Genomic DNA, 15,618 nt, shown 5'->3' on the forward strand with positions numbered 1-15,618 from the left:
AGTGTGGTGCGGAGTGGAGCTGGCATCAATGGGGTCTTCAGGGACTTCTATGAGGAATTGTACCGATCCGAGCCCCCACGGGAGGAGGGAGGGATGGGCCGCTTCCTGGACCATTTGAGGTTTCCAAAGGTGGAAGAGGGACTGGTGGTGGGATTGGGGGCCCCGAATGGGCTGGAGGAGCTGATCAAAGGGATAGGAAGCATGCAGGCGGGGAAGGCACCGGGGCCGGACGGTTTCCCGGTCGAATTCTATAAAAAATATATGGACCTGTTGGGCCCGCTGTTAGTTAGGACCTTCAATGAGGCAAGGGAGGGGGCGGCTTTGCCCCCGATGATGTCCCGGGCACTGATCTCCTTGATCCTGAAGCGGGACAAGGATCCCCTGCAGTGTGGGTCTTACAGACCGATTTCCTTGCTAAATGTAGATGCCAAGGTGCTGGCGAAGGTCTTAGCCACGAGGATTGAGGATTGTGTGCCGCAGATCATCCATGAAGACCAGACAGGGTTTGTGAAGGGGAGGCAGTTGAACGCGAATGTGCGGAGGCTTTTGAACGTTATCATGATGCCGGCGAGGGAGAGGGAGGCGGAGATAGTGGTGGCGATGGACGCTGAGAAAGCCTTCGATAGGGTAGAGTGGGGGTACCTGTGGGAGGTGTTGAAGAGGTTCGGGTTTGGGTTGGGGTTTGTCAGGTGGGTTAGGCTGTTGTAAGAGGTCCCGATGGCGAGTGTGGCTACAAACAGGAGGAGGTCCGAGTACTTTCAGTTGCACCGAGGGACGAGACAGGGGTGTCCCCTATCCCCCCTGCTCTTCACACTGGCGATTGAACCCCTGGCTATGGACTGAGGGAGTCAAGGAACTGGAGGGGGTTGGTGCGTGGTGGGGAGGAGCATAGGGTGTCACTTTATGCGGACGACCAGCTGCTGTATGTGGCGGACCCGGTGGGAGAAATGCCGGAGGTAATGAGGATTCTTAGGGAATTCGGGGACTTTTCGGGGTACAAGCTGAACATGGGGAGAGCGAGTTGTTCGTAGTTCATCCAGGGGACCAGGAGAGGGGGATTGGCAAGCTCCCACTAAAAAAGGCGGAGAGGAGCTTCAGGTATCTGGGAGTCCAGGTGGCCAGGAGCTGGGGGGCCCTGCATAGGCTTAATTTACAAGGCTGGTGGAGCAAATGGAGGAGGAGTTCAAGAGGTGGGACACGTTGCCGCTGACCTTGGCGGGTAGGGTGCAGTCAATCAAAATGACTTCATGTTTTGGGGGTGAGGACAGGTGTGTTTGGTGCTCAGGGTGCCCAGCAAACCACACCCATATGTTCTGGCATGCCCAGCGCTGGAGGAATTTTGGAAGGGTGTAGCGAGGACGGTGTCGAGGTGGTAGGATCCAGGGTCAAACCGGGCTGGGGGCTCGCAATATTTGGAGCGGCAAAGGAGCCGGGAGTGCAGGAGGTGAAAGAGGCCGGAATTCTGGCCTTTGCGTCCCTGGTAGCCCGGCGAAGGATTCTTCTTCAGTGGAAGGATGTGAGGCCCCCAAGCGTGGAATCCTGGATCAACGATATGGCGGGGTTTATTAAGTTGGAGAGGGTGAAATTCGCCTTGAGAGGGTCGGTACAAGGGTTCTTTAGGCGGTGGCAACCGTTCTTAGACTTCCTGGCAGAGCGGTAGACATTGGTCAATGGCAGCAGCAGCTCGGGGGGGGGGGGGGGGGGGGGTCACTTTATTTTTTTTTGTTAGTTACACTGAAGGGTCTGAGGGGTTGTATATACTTGTTGTATTAAGTCGGGGTGTTAATGTTAATTTATTATTTATGTACAGGGGGGGGAGAGGGGTATGGAGGGCTATTTTTCTGGACTGTGTTTTGTACTTGACCCTGTTGGGTTTCTTTTTCATTTTGTTATTGATATTTTATGAAAACCTTTAATAAAAATTATTTTAAAAAAAATAAAAATAGCTGACCCCTTACTCTGAGATGATGCCCTCTGAAAGCGAACTCCCAGCATCTACCCTGTAAAGCTCCCTGGTAATCCTATATGTCTTAATCAGGTCGCCCCACTCTTCTAAACTCCAGTGTGCACAGGCCCAACCTACTCAATCTCTCATAAGAAAATCACTCCATACTCAGGATCAACCTAATGAACCTTCTTGGACTGCTTTTAATGCCAGTATATCTTTCCTTAGGTAAGGGGATCAAAATTGTTCACAGTGTTCCAGGTGTGGTCTAAATGGTGCCTTGTATAATTTTAGCAAGACTTCCCTGTTTTTACACTCCTTTCCATTTGAAATAAAAGCCGATATTCCATTTGTCTTCCCTATTACCTGCTGAACTTGCATGCTAGCCTTTTGTGATTCATTCATGAGGACCCTCAAATCTCTGTGTTGCAGTCTTTCTCTATTGAAATAATATTCAGCTCCTTTATTTTTCATACCAAAGTGCATAACTTTACATTTTCCTGTATTATATTCCAACTGCCAAGCTTTGACCACTCAATTAACCTGTCCAAATCACTCTGATGGGGGTGGTAATGATGGTGAATAAGTGGGTGATGTTTGAGGTGGGGAACATTGTGGCCGATTTGGATGGGAGGTATGTGATGGTTAGTGGAAAGTTGGAGGGGATGCTGGTGCTTCTGGTAAACATTTTTGGCCCAAATTACGATGATGTAGATTTTATAAGGTGGGTGTTGGATTTTTGACTTGGACTCGCACCTGTTGATTATTGGGGGGGGGGGTTTAATATGGTTATAGAACCAAGCTTGGACTGGCGGAGTCCTAAGTCGTCGAAGATGGGGGTTCATGGGGGAGTGAGGGACAGAGCCCACAACGTAGACTGGATGTAGGATTGTTGGCGGATAAGGAGGTGTGTGAACGGGTGAGGCCCACCATTCAGGGGTACGTGGAGGCATGGCTGTTGAAGGAAAGGCAAAGGCTCCAGATGGAGTTGTCTAAAGGGAAGGTGGCGGGGCAGTCATGGAGCGCCAGAGGGGCAGTCTGTGGCTGCGGGGAGAAGCGAGCAGGATGTTGGCAAACAGTTGAGGAAGTAAGAGATGGCGAGGGAGATTGGCAGAGTGAGGGATGATAAGGTGGTGATGGACCCAGAGGGGGTGAATGGCGTGTTTGAGGTGTTCGACAGAAGGCTATACCAGTCTGAGCCCCCAGCCGGGGGAGGGGATGCAACGGTTTTTGGATGGGCTGTAGTTTCTCAAAGTAGAGGAGGAACTGGTTCAGGGACTGGGGACTCCATTTGGTTGAGGGAGGTGATGGACAGTATGGGGGTGATGCAGGCAGGGAAGGTCCCAGGGCCAGATGGGTTCCCAGTGCAGTTTTATAAAACTTTTGGGAAAGACCTGGGGCCACTGCTGCTGAAGGGGGGGGGGATCTCCCCCCTACATTGTCATAGGCTTCCACCTCCCTGATGAATAGGTTCTTTGAGGGGGTAGAGGATAGGTGTGGGCAGTGTGTGGGGAGGCCCGCGAACCACATGTTCTTTCATAGAATTTACAGTGCAGAAGGAGGCCATTCAGCCCATCGAGTCTGCACCGGCTCTTGGAAAGAGCACCCTACCCAAGGTCAACACCGCCACCCTATCCCCATAACCCAGTAACCCCACCCAACACAAAGGGCAATTTTGGACACTAAGGGCAATTTATCATGGCCAATCCACCTAACCGGCACATCTTTGGACTGTGGGAGGAAACCGGAGCACCCGGAGGAAACCCACGCACACACGGGGAGGATGTGCAGACTCCGCACAGACAGTGACCCAAGCCAGAATCGAACCTGGGACCCTGGAGCTGTGAAGCAATTGTGCTATCCACAAGGCTACCGTGCTGCCCCATGTTCTGCGCATGTCTAAAGCTGAAGGGGTTCTGGCAGGGGTTCACATAGATGCATACATAGATACATCCAACTTAATAGCCTAATCCTGCTTTCTCCCCATAGCCTTTGATCCCATTCTCCCCAAGTGCTATATCCAGCCGCCTCACGGACGTTATGTGTGAGGTGCTGGGGTTGGAGGTGGTCCCGAGTCCAGAGGTGGTGGTATTCAGAGTGTTGGAAGACCCGGGAGTCCAGGGGGTGAGAAAGGCCGGTGTTCTTGTCTTTGCCTCCCTGATAGCCTGCGGGTGGATTTTACTTGGGTGGCGGGACTCAGAGCCGCTGAAAGCAGGAGTGTGGGTGAGTGACTGGCGGAATTCCAGAGGCTAGAGAAGGTCAAGTTCGTCCTGAGGGGGTTGGTCGATGGGCTCACTCAGATTTAGAAGCCGGTTATTGATTTATTTAAGGAGGTTTCAGGAGTCAGCACGAGGGAAAGGAGTGGGGGCCGGGGGGGAGGGGGGGTGAGTAGGGGAGGGGAGGGGGTGTTAAAATGGGGAAGGCGGGATGGGAGAAGGGGGTGGTATTAGCGGACCAGGGAGAGAGTAGGTGTTAGTTGTCTATAATGTTGTTTGGTTGTTCTTCTCCTTTTGTTTGTTTGTATGGAAATGCCTCGAATAAAATATTTTTAAAAAGAATGTACCATCCAACAAAATGCCCTCTTATCCCTCTGTCTCCTAGAAATCCAAGTGTGTTGCATCTACCAGTTCTTCATTTTCTATCCTGTTCATTGCCACCTCAAAGAATTCTAATACATTTGCCAGGCATGATTTCTCCTTCATGGAGCCATACTGACTCAGTTTGATTATATTCATAGAATCATAGAATTTGCAGTGCAAAAGGAGGCCATTCAGCCCATCGGGTCTGCACCGGCTCTTGGAAAGAGCTCCTTACTTAAGCCTACACCTCCACCCTAACCCCATAACCCAGTAACCCCACCTAACCAGCATTTCTTTGGACAATGAGAGGAAACCGGAGCACCCGGAGAAAACCCACGCAGTCATGGGGAGCATGCAGAATCCGCACAGACAGTAACCTGAGGCCGGAATTGAATCTGGGACCTTGGTGCTGTGGGGTGGATTCTCCGTTTGGGAAGTTCTCCTGCCAGAGGAGAATTGCAACCGATTTATGTTCCCCCGGGAGCGCAAATTGGGAAACAATTCTGTATCCCTTGTCATGCAAATTTATGCAAGGAATACGAGGGATTCCCAAGGGAATCCTGCTATCGGACCACCATTTCGAGTGGTGGCCTGATAGTGAAGTCCTTCAGCCGGCCACCTACCCCTCCACCGCAACGCAAAGAAGCCCCTCACTCCCGGATTGCCTGGGTGACCCCCCCTCCCCTCACTCCCGGATTGCCTGGGTGACCCCCCCTCCCCTCACTCCCGGATTGCCTGGGTGCTGCCCCCCACCCCTCCCACCCCCTGCCACCCCCACCCCCATCAGAGACTTCCTTAACTAGGCAATGCAGAACAACATCAGACTCTGATAGGTCAAGTCCCCTTAGAGCGGGAAAGCAGTGGTGAACACTGAGGTGATTAGGAGAGAGAGAGACAGCAGTAAAGGTGAAGGAAGATCTCCTGTGATTATGTAACAAATTTCTTTACGAATTGGCAAAAAAGCCACGAGGGTGGGGGGTTGGTGAGCCAGCCAGCTGTTCGGGACACAGAAGCAAGCCATCATTGAGGGAAGCAGGAGCGATGCAACGTGACCCTCAGGCCAGGGCCAAGGCGGCTGGCAGACCATAGCCAGGCTGCTGAGCCAGCAGTGAGGCAAGGTTGTCAAAGTGAGCTGCAAGGTGCTGCTGGGGTTGGGTTATTTGGCGAAGAAAGCCACGAGGGAGCTGGTGTGTGAGCCAACCAGCTGGTTGGGACTCGGGACGTCATTATCGAGCAGGGACCATTCGACCCCCAGGCCTTCGGAAGGCAATAAATTCATACTCTTTAAAATCAAGAAAGATCAATGTGAAGTGACACAATCTGACAGTCTGACAGTCAGAAATGCAGAAAATTGAAAGTGAGGCAAGAGGATGAAAAAAACACCCAATTTGTTATTTAACTGTAAGAACTTTGATGTCTTGAATAGTGCACAAACTGCACATTCATCCTCATCCACCAAAAGTACAGGTGAATTATCTGAGGACTTTCTGGAGAAATCACATCGCCTGAAAATGTTGACCGAGAAGTGGAATCTGAAATGGCAGTGGAACTAGAAGATATATCTTCTCTTGAAGTGAGGGAAGAAACCTACCCTGAAGTCATTGCTGTATGGCTAAAATATGTTCCACTGGGCATGATAGAATATTTTGTATTAAATGAACCAGAAAATATAGCCAATATGGAAAATTTGATAAAAGAGTTGGAGGGGCGGTACGGTAGCACAGTGGTTAGCACTGTTGTTTCACAGCACCAGGGTCACAGGTTTGATTCCTGCTTGGGTCACTGTCTGTGCGGAGTCTACACGTTCTCCCCGTGTCTGCGTGGGTTTCCTCCGGGTGCTCCTGTTTCCTCTCACAAATCCTGAAAGACGTACTTGTTAGGTAATTTGGACATTCTGAAATCTCCCTCTGTGTACCCGAACAGGCGCCGGAGTGTGGTGACTAGGGGATTTTCACAGTAACTTCATTGCAGTGTTAAATGTAAGCCTACTTGAGACAATAATAAAGATTATTATTTGTATTAATAAAGGCTGAAAGCAGGTTTGATGTCTTCATACGAGACCCGCAACAAGGATGGCCACCTGGAATTGTGCAGCCTGGGGGACCCAGTCAAAAGAGCACGGGTTTTGCTCATTTTAAAGAGTTTGGGGCCGAAGTGATGTTTCTCAAGGAGACCCATATGTGCGAGCGGGATCAGGTACGTCTTTGGAAGGCTTGGGTGAGCCAAGTTTTCCACTCGAGTTTGACAGCGGGGCCCCAGGAGTGGCGATTATCATTTATAAAAGGGTCCGGTTTTGTTCGGAGGAGGTAATAGCAGATGTGGGCGACGGGTATGTTATAGTAACAGGGGTATTAGAAGGGAAACAGGTGGTGTCGGTGAATGTATAGGCCCCCGATACAATGTTCATGAAACGGTTGTTGGCAGCAATACCAGATCAAGACACCCATCAACTTATTATGGGGGGAATATAAACTGCTAGACCCAAGGGTGGATCACGTTAGACGAAGATTGTTGGTCCCCGGGGGGTATGGCGAATGTGTTAATTGCATTTATGGATAAAACGGCAGGGGAAGGGGGTGCAGACCCTTGGAGGTTTGGGCATCTGGGGGAGAAAGAGTTTTCGTTCTTCTCCTCAGTACATAATGTGTTCTCCTGGATTGACTACTTTGCCGTGAGTTGTGCACTGTTGGCAGGGGCAAAGAAATATGAGTACTCGGTGATGATCATTTCTGACATGCCCCACATTGGGTGGACCAGGATTTGGGGATAGGCCAGGCGCATCGCAAGAGGTGTCAGTTAGATGTAGATCTTCAAGTGGACCTGGGGTTCTGTGCAAGGAAATCAAGGGCTATCCAGGATTATATCTTAAACAATGATAATGGGAAGGTCTCACCTCGATACTATCGGAGGCATTAAAGGTAGTAATCAGGGGAGAAATTATATCTTTCAAGGCACATGTAGCTGTGGAGGCGAGGAGAGAGCGGGAAAAGCTGGTCGATATCATAGAGGTAGATCACAGATATGCGAGCCGTCCATCCCCAGAATTACTAGCAAATGCAATTCAATTCAATTTGATCTCCACAGATGGGGTGATGCGACAGCTAAAGGGGAAATTTCCAAGTATGGAGAGAAGGCAAGTCTGCGGCTCAGGATGAAAAGGGCATGGTGGGAATTTCTAGAGTTTCCCAAAGTCGGAGAGGAGTAGCGGGAGGAACTAGACGCTCCATTAGAGTTGGAGAACATCAGAGAGGTGCTGAAATTGATGCAGTCAGGGAAGGGTTGCCAGTGGAATTTTATTAAAAATTCATAGGTCAGCTGGTCCCACTGTTGTTGGGGATGTTCAGGGATTCCTTTGAAAAAGATGCCTTGCCATAGTTGTTAAGCGTGCGTCGATTTTTCTGCTCCAGAAGAAGGACAAAAACCCCACAGACTGCAGGTCATATCGTCCGATCTTCCTGTTAAATGTGGAAGCGAAGCGTCCAGCTAAGGTGTTGCCATTAAGACTGGAGCCTTGGATCCTGGCGGTGGTTGAGAATGAAAATGAAAAATGAAAATCACTTGTTGTCACAAGTAGGCTTCAAATGAAGTTACTGTGAAAAGCCCCTGGTTGCCATATTCCGGTGCCTGTTTGTGGAGGCTGGTATGGGAATTGAACCGTGCTGCTGGCCTGCCTTGGTCTGCTTTAAAAGCCAGCTATTTAGCCCTGTGCTAAACCAGCCTCTGTTTTTTGTCACTGGAAAGACCAAACGTGATTTATAAAGGGGCGGAGGTTGATGGCAAATGTGAGATAGTTGTTGAACATGGTTCTTACCCCTGGGGCGGGTCTGGTTCTGGAGATTATTGTTTTAGGAACATAGGAATTAGGAGCAGAAGTAGGCAATTCAGCTCTTCGAGCCTGCTCATTCATTCAATCAGATCATGGCTGATCTCTTTCTGGTCACAAATCCACCTCCCTACCTGTTCCCCATATCCCTTTAACCCATTTTTAAAATCAGAAATATATCTTCTCTTTCTTGAAACCATTTAATGATTCAGACTCCACCGTACTATGGGGCAGCGAGTTCCAGAAATTCACCACCCTCTGCGAGAAGTAATTCCTCCTCATCTCAGTTTTAACTCTACCATTTTGTTTGATGTGGAGAAAACGTTCGATCGGGTAAAACGTTCGATTGGGAACTATGTATAATGAGAGAAATTTGGGTTTGGACTGGGCTTTGTAGTGTGGGTGTGGCTGTTGTATGCGACCCCATTTGCCAGTGTTTGCACTAATAAAGTGACTTCTGAGTCCTTTTATCTGTACTGCGGCACTAGGCAGGGATGTCTGATGTCCCCTTTGTTATTCCTTTTGTCAATAGAGCCATTTAAGAAAGTTTGTAGAGATAAGTCAGGGAACTACAGACCAGTGAGTCTCACGTCAGTGGTATGGAAACTATTGGATAAAATTCTGAAGGAATCTATCTCCACTTGGAGAGGCAATGTTTGACCAGGAATAATCAGCATGGCTTTACCAGAGGGATGTTATGCCTAAAAAATTTGATTGACTTTTTTGAGCATGTGAGCAGGTGTGTAGATGAGGGTAATGCAGTTGATGTAGTTTACATGGATTTTCACAAAGCCTTTGACAAGGTCCCACATGGGAGACTTAAAAGAAGGCAAAAATGCACATGGGATACAAGGTAACTGGATAAGGTGGTTTCAAAATTGGCTGAACTGTAGGAGAGAGAGAATGATGACAGACGGTTGTATTAGTGACTGGAAGCCAGTGTCCAGTGGCATACCACAGGAATCTGTACTGGGTCCCCTATTGTTTCTCATTTATATAAACGATATAGATGACTGTGGGGGGTAGGATCACAAACTTTGTTGATGACACAAAGGTTGGCTGGGCGGTCAACAGTGAGGTTGAATATCTTAGGTGACAGGAAGATATAGACAGGATGGTCAAATGGGCAGAAAAATGGCAGATGGAATTTAACCATGAAAAGTATGAGGAGTAATTTTTAAAAATTTGTTCATGGGACATCGGTGTCACAGGCTGTGCCAGCATTTTTTGCCCATCCCTAATTACCCTTGAGGGGGAAGTTGCGAGTCAACCACATTGCTGTGGATCTGAAGTCACATGTAGGCCAGACCAGGTAAGGATGGCAGATTTCCTTCCCTAAAGGACATTAGTGAACCAGATACGACAATTGAAAGGTTTCATGGTCATCATTAGACTTTTAATTCCAGATTATCTTTATTAAATTCAAATTTCACATCTGCAGTGGCTCAGGTCTCTAGAGCATTACTCAGGGTCTCTGGTTTACTAGTCCAGTGACAATACCACTATGCTACCATCTTCCCTTGTGACAAGGGGTGTGACAAAGAAGTATTCAATGAATGGCCTGACACTGGGAAGTTCGGGGAACAAAGGAACAAAGGGACCTTGGAGTGTTTGTCCATAGATCTCTGAAGGCTGAAGGGCAGGTTAATAGGGTGGTGAAAAAGGTTTATGGGACACGCACCTTTATCCATCGAGGCATAGATTACAAAAGCAGGGGATCATGATGGAGTTGTATAGAACTTTGGTGAGGCCACAGCTGGAGTACTGTGTCCAATTCCAGTCGCCACATTATTTGAAGGATGTGATTGCACTGGAGGGGGTGCAGAGGCGATTCACCAGGATGTTGCCTGGGATGGAACATTTAAGTTATGAAGAGAGGTTGGATAAGCTTGGGTTGTTTTCATTTTGCAGAAAGACTGAGCGGTGACCTGATCGAGGTATACAAGATTATGAGAGGCACAGACAGGGTGCCTTATTATTGCCTTATTACCTTATTATTAAGGTAATCCTTATTATTGTCAGAAGTAGTCTCACATCAACACCTCAATGAAGTTACTGTGAAAATCCCCTAGTCACCACGCTCCGCACCTGTTCGGGTACATTGAGGGAGAGTTCAGAATGTCCAATTCACTTAACAGTACGTGTTTCGGGACTTGTGGGAGGAAGCTGGAGCACCCGGAGGAAACCCACACAGGCACGGGGAGAGTGTTTGAGGGGGATTTGAGGAAAAGCTTTTTTACCCAGAGGGTGGTGACGGTCTGGAATGCACTGCCTGGGAGGATGGTAGAGGCAGGTTGCCTCATATGCTTTAAAAAGATGAGCACTTGGCACATCATAACATTCAAGGCTATGGGCCAAATGCAGGCAAATGGGATTAGGTAGTCAGGTCAGATATTTTTGATGCATTGGTGCAAACTTGATGGCCGAAGGGCCTCTTCTGCGTTGTATTATTCTGTGATTTTGTGACTAGCCATGGCACTGAGTATTTCAAAAGCATGGGAAGGAATTATTAGAGGAGGCGTGGAGCATAGGGTCTCACTATACACTGACGACTTGCTATTATATGTTAGGGATCCGGAGGCGACAGTGGGAAACAGTTTGGGGACCTTGCAGCATTACGGGGCCTTTTCTGGTGATCAGCTAAATATAGGAAAGGGCAAATACTTTGTGGTTGGGGCACCAGGGCGGAGAGGGGCCTTAGGGGGTTAGCAGGAAGAAATTTTCAGTATCTAGGGGTCAAATAACAAGGGACTGGGTCAGGAGGTTGAACGATACAAATCTAGTGGGGAAGGTCAAGGCGGACTTGCAAAGATGAACGGTCGCCCACTATCCCTGACGGGCCGAGTACAATCGGTTAAGGTGAATATCTTGCTGAGATTTTAGTTTTAATTTTAATGCCTCTCGGTGTGCCCAAAGCATTTTTCAGAGAGATTGACCGGCTTGTGACTGGATTTATTTGGCAGGTAAAGGCCAGAGAATCAGGAGGACGGTTCAGAGGGACTGACAAGCAGGGGCTTGGCCTTGCCAAGCGTTCAATATTACCACTGGGCTCCAGTGCTGAAAAGTTGCTGGAGTGTGCGGGGACTTGGAGGAGCTGTGGGTCCGGGTGGAAGCAGAGCCTGTGAGGGGGCGGGGGGTAAGCCTGAGAGAGAGCATTGGTAACAGCTCCGCTCCCAGTGGTGCTGAAGAGACACTCGACTAACCCAATAGTAGTAACCATGATAGAAATTTGGAGACAGCTCCGTCAGTATTTCAATTTGAAGCCTACCTCAAGGTTAGCTCCCATCTGTGCAAACCAGTTATTCAAGCCTGCTCGGCTGGATGCAAAGTTTAGGGAGAGGAAGGAGAAGGGATTGGAGCAGGTGCGAGATTTCTTTTCAGAAGATCAGTTCGCTAGCATGGGGGAGCTGAAGGAGAAATATGGGCTGACAGACACTGATGGGTTCAGGTATCTCCAGGTGCGTGGCTGAGTCAAAAGGTGCTTTCCAGGATTCTCGATTAAGCAGCCTTCAACCTTTCTCGATGGATTTTATTCTGCTCGGTGCTGGAGGTGGCAAGTACGTCGGGCTTATACCAGCGGATTGCAGGGGAGGAGTAGAGAGCTCGGTTGAGGGAGTGAAGGCAAAGAAGCCAGAAGAGCTGGGCCAATTTTGCAGGAGCAGGTTTGGAGCGAGGCACTGAAGAGGGTGAACGCGACCTCATCCTGTGTGAGGCTGAGTCTCATTCAGCTAAGAGCAGTGTTTCGAGCACATCTCATGAAGTTTAGAATGCGCTGTTTTTCGATGGGGTGGAGGATGGATGCGATCGTTGTTTGAGGAGTCCGGAACACCACTCGCACATGTTCTGGGCATGCTCAAGGCTGATGGGCTGCTGGAGGTCCTTTTTTGATACCACGTTGGCAATCCTGAACATTGGGTTGGAGCCTTGCCCACTGGTAGCGATTTTGAGGTTTTCGGATGTGTCGGTGCTCCGGAGGGGGCAGGACCAGACGTTCTGGCCTTTGCCTCGCTTGTAGGAAAGTGCTGGATCCTCTTAGGTTGGCGGTCAACTACACCCCCAAGCGCCTCAGCTGGGCTGGGTGAACTGATGGATTTCTTGCGCCTCGAGCATGTCAAATTCGACATGAGAGGGTCGATGTAAGGGTTTTATCATAAATGGACTGTTTATAATGTACTTTAAAGAGTTGGTCACTGTTAGAGGGGGTGGAGGGGGTTTAGTTTACATTGTTGTGGGGGAAGGGGGAGCGGGAGGGTTGGGGGGTGTTATTACTGTTATTATGTCTTATTGATTGTTTTTTTGTAAATTTGCCTAAAAACTGTTAAAATTTCAATAAAAATATTTCCAAAATAAAACGTCGTCATATGTCCCATTTTCTGAGGGTGAAGAGAAATGGGATGTCGGAAATTAGAAATTTATTGAATTTTTTTTTGGTAACTTTGAAAGCAGTCGACTGTTATGTTTGCAAATTATTTCCTGACTCAAGAAAAGGGAAACAAGTATTCATCAGCAGGTGCTCTAGCTGGAGAAATGTTGGAAGAGATATTGCTGACATGAAACTTCCAGAGCCGGGATTGAACCTGGGACTTCAGCGCCGTCAGGCTGCAGTGCTAACCGCTGCACCACCGTGCTGCCCTGAAACCAATTCACTAATGAAGTAAAAGATGTCAAATACTATTCCATAATAGTTGATTCAACACCAGATGCGAGTCATGTTTATCAATTAACATTAACTTTAAGAGAGAGGACCAGTGATGGTGAAGCCCTGGGGCGATTTCTTTTTTTGTTCAGCTACAATCCCAGACTTCTGAGTTTCTGGAGACAACTGTTTTGTAAATCATTACAAATTTAGGTTTGGGCTTCTAAAGGTGTCGTAGGCAAGGCTTTGATAATGCTGCAAATATTGCAGGAAAATATTCAGGTCTACAAGCAAGACTGAACAATACAAACCCTTGTGCATTATTCATCCCACGTTCCAGTCACTCCGTGAATTTAATCTGCAATGCAGCAGCTCAATTCTATGAGGGAGCTGTACATTTTTTTGATTTTGTTCAAAACTTGTATGTCTTTTTTCTTGGTTTCCACACATTGATGGAATATATTGCAATCATGCTTGGAGCAGCAAAATGGAAAGCATTTGACGGTCAAAAGAATTAGTGACACCAGGTGGTCTACTCATGCAGATGTGGTTTGGCTTTGAAAATTTACTTTGTTAATATAAAATAAACCTCATCAGACATAGTCACATCTAATTCAGAAAAAATCAACTTCTGAAAGCTGAAGCAAAATCCTCTGCAGAGTATAATATTACTGTTTTTACAGTTTTGGGGATCCATGGTTCTTGAAAATTCCGGCAAAATGTTGATATAACTTTATTGAATGCTGCATAATTGTTAGCCTCAGTTAAAAGTTTTGGCATGGAAGTTCGAAATGACTATAGCTAAATTGAAGCCAGAGGCACTAACATTAGTAAAAGTACAGGCTCCTCTGATGATGAGAAGCGTACAAGATGCAGGAAGTTATTTTTCAATGAAAATAGAGAAGGAAATCGCTTTAAAGGGGAAGAGAAGATCATCATTTAGACCGTCAGTTAGTTGTAACACAATAATGGTGCCATTGTAGAATAGAAATGAATCTCCGAAGAAAACTGTAGATTTATTTTGCTTGCTTTTTGACAGAATTTTGGATGAGATTGCTAAAAGCTACTGTAGTAAGAAATTAAGTGAATTCTACTGGCAGGGCAGACAATAATCATTTTGATGATGAAGTGAAACAATTCATTCATTTCATTGACAATGTTGAGCTTTGTGCTTTGAGATGAACAGCTGATTTGTACAGGATTGTATGTGATGGTTTGCAGGCAACCTTTTCAAATGTGGAAAAGATTCTGGGCGCGATTCCCCGACCTCGTTATGCTCTCGCTCAAGTGAAACAAGGCCGGTGAATAGCGGGAGTGGCCAAAAACGAGAACCACGCAAGTTGCCAAACAGTTTGTGATGCAACTGGCCCGCTCTGGGAGGAGAAATCGGGATCTCGTCAGAGCGTGGCGAGAAACCAATTATCACCAATTAAGCCCCATTTCCAAACAATTAGACACCCCTTATCCAACTGCTTCTCATCATTCAGTTACTATTAAGCTATTTTGCTGGTAGGGACAGCTGGTTTTCAAACATACGTGCCAGATTGGCTTCAGCAGTCACATGATGTGGAATTTTACGCTCGTTAAAGAGACCGGAGAGGTCACTCTCAATCTTGTTTTTTGACTTGAACAGTTTCTCATTGAAGAGCCTCGTCAACTTCTCTTCGGTAATCAGGTTTTGAATAACACAATAAACACTTTGCACACAACCAGTATGATGCCCCGGTCACCTTCTTCCGCAATGCGGGCCGACCTCCGAACCCTTGGCCCATCTCTCCAGGCATCTCCCCCTCCCTGTGGTACCCACCCACCCTCCAGCCGTGGACATATCCCCGGAGCTATGTCCCATCCCCTGGGTGTTTGGATATTGGCTATTGCGTGTGTGGTGTTGCCTTGCACATTGTCCAAGTGCCAAGGTGTGATTGGGATGCTAGGCAATGACTCCTACATGCCACTTGGGTTGTCTAAAGTGCTCACTTAACCACGATTGCCTATTAGTGTTAGCCTTCAGCCACGCGGCTAGAGGCCTCGACAGTCGGTGGGGGTTATGGAGGGGTCGGTGGGAGGGACAGGCAGGGACAAGGGTTGCCCCAGGAACAGGTACAAATGGTCCAAGGGTTGGCATGGTGGTGCTGTCAACGGTTGCCCCTCCGGTTGCCACCCAGTGCACTCCCCACCCTCCCATGGCAGCCCACCCCTGCGGAGGTTTCCCCACCCCCAGCCAAGGGTCCCCCACCCCCTACCATGTTGCACTGGGGTGGCAAGCTCGGCAGCCCCTGCTCTTTGCCTGTGAGCAAAGATGGCTACTCCCCTCCTCGGCTCCCCCACAGAAGCCCTTGCGCCAGGTTCACGTTTTTCAAAAGGAGTACTAATCGGTGCCAGCGTGGGCAGTTGATGGGGAAGCCCCCCTCCCACCCCTACCTAATCCCCCTCCCCCAGTGCCCTCAGTGATCCTTGATGTGCTTTGCCCTCTACCACTACGTCCAGGTGTGTCCTCAGGGTGCACATCTGAGGTGGAGGCAGCCAGCTGCTAACCTCTATGCCCCTGACGGGCATCCTTTGTGGGCTCTGAGGCCGGCAGGCCCCAGCTCACTTGTCGGCAGCACATGCATCCGTGCTGTCTTGGCCCGTGTGC

The 15,618-nt window shown here is 48.4% G+C and overlaps 1 protein-coding gene across 2 annotated transcripts in view; it reads left to right on the forward strand.

The window, feature by feature from the left end:
* Positions 1-15,618, forward strand: part of mtcl3a (MTCL family member 3a) — an 87,141-nt gene that overhangs the window by 7,605 nt on the left and 63,918 nt on the right. The window contains exon 2 of one of the 2 annotated variants that reach the window (XM_072499235.1): positions 6,553-6,720. The exons of the other annotated variant lie outside the window; for it this stretch is intronic. Within the exon in view, the coding sequence (XP_072355336.1) occupies positions 6,682-6,720 (39 nt within the window). The 5' untranslated portion in view covers positions 6,553-6,681. The remainder of the gene's footprint in view (positions 1-6,552; positions 6,721-15,618) is intronic. 2 annotated transcript variants of the gene reach the window in all.

Source organism: Scyliorhinus torazame, chromosome 4, assembly GCF_047496885.1.
Source record: "Scyliorhinus torazame isolate Kashiwa2021f chromosome 4, sScyTor2.1, whole genome shotgun sequence".
Taxonomy (NCBI): Eukaryota; Metazoa; Chordata; class Chondrichthyes; order Carcharhiniformes; family Scyliorhinidae; genus Scyliorhinus; species Scyliorhinus torazame.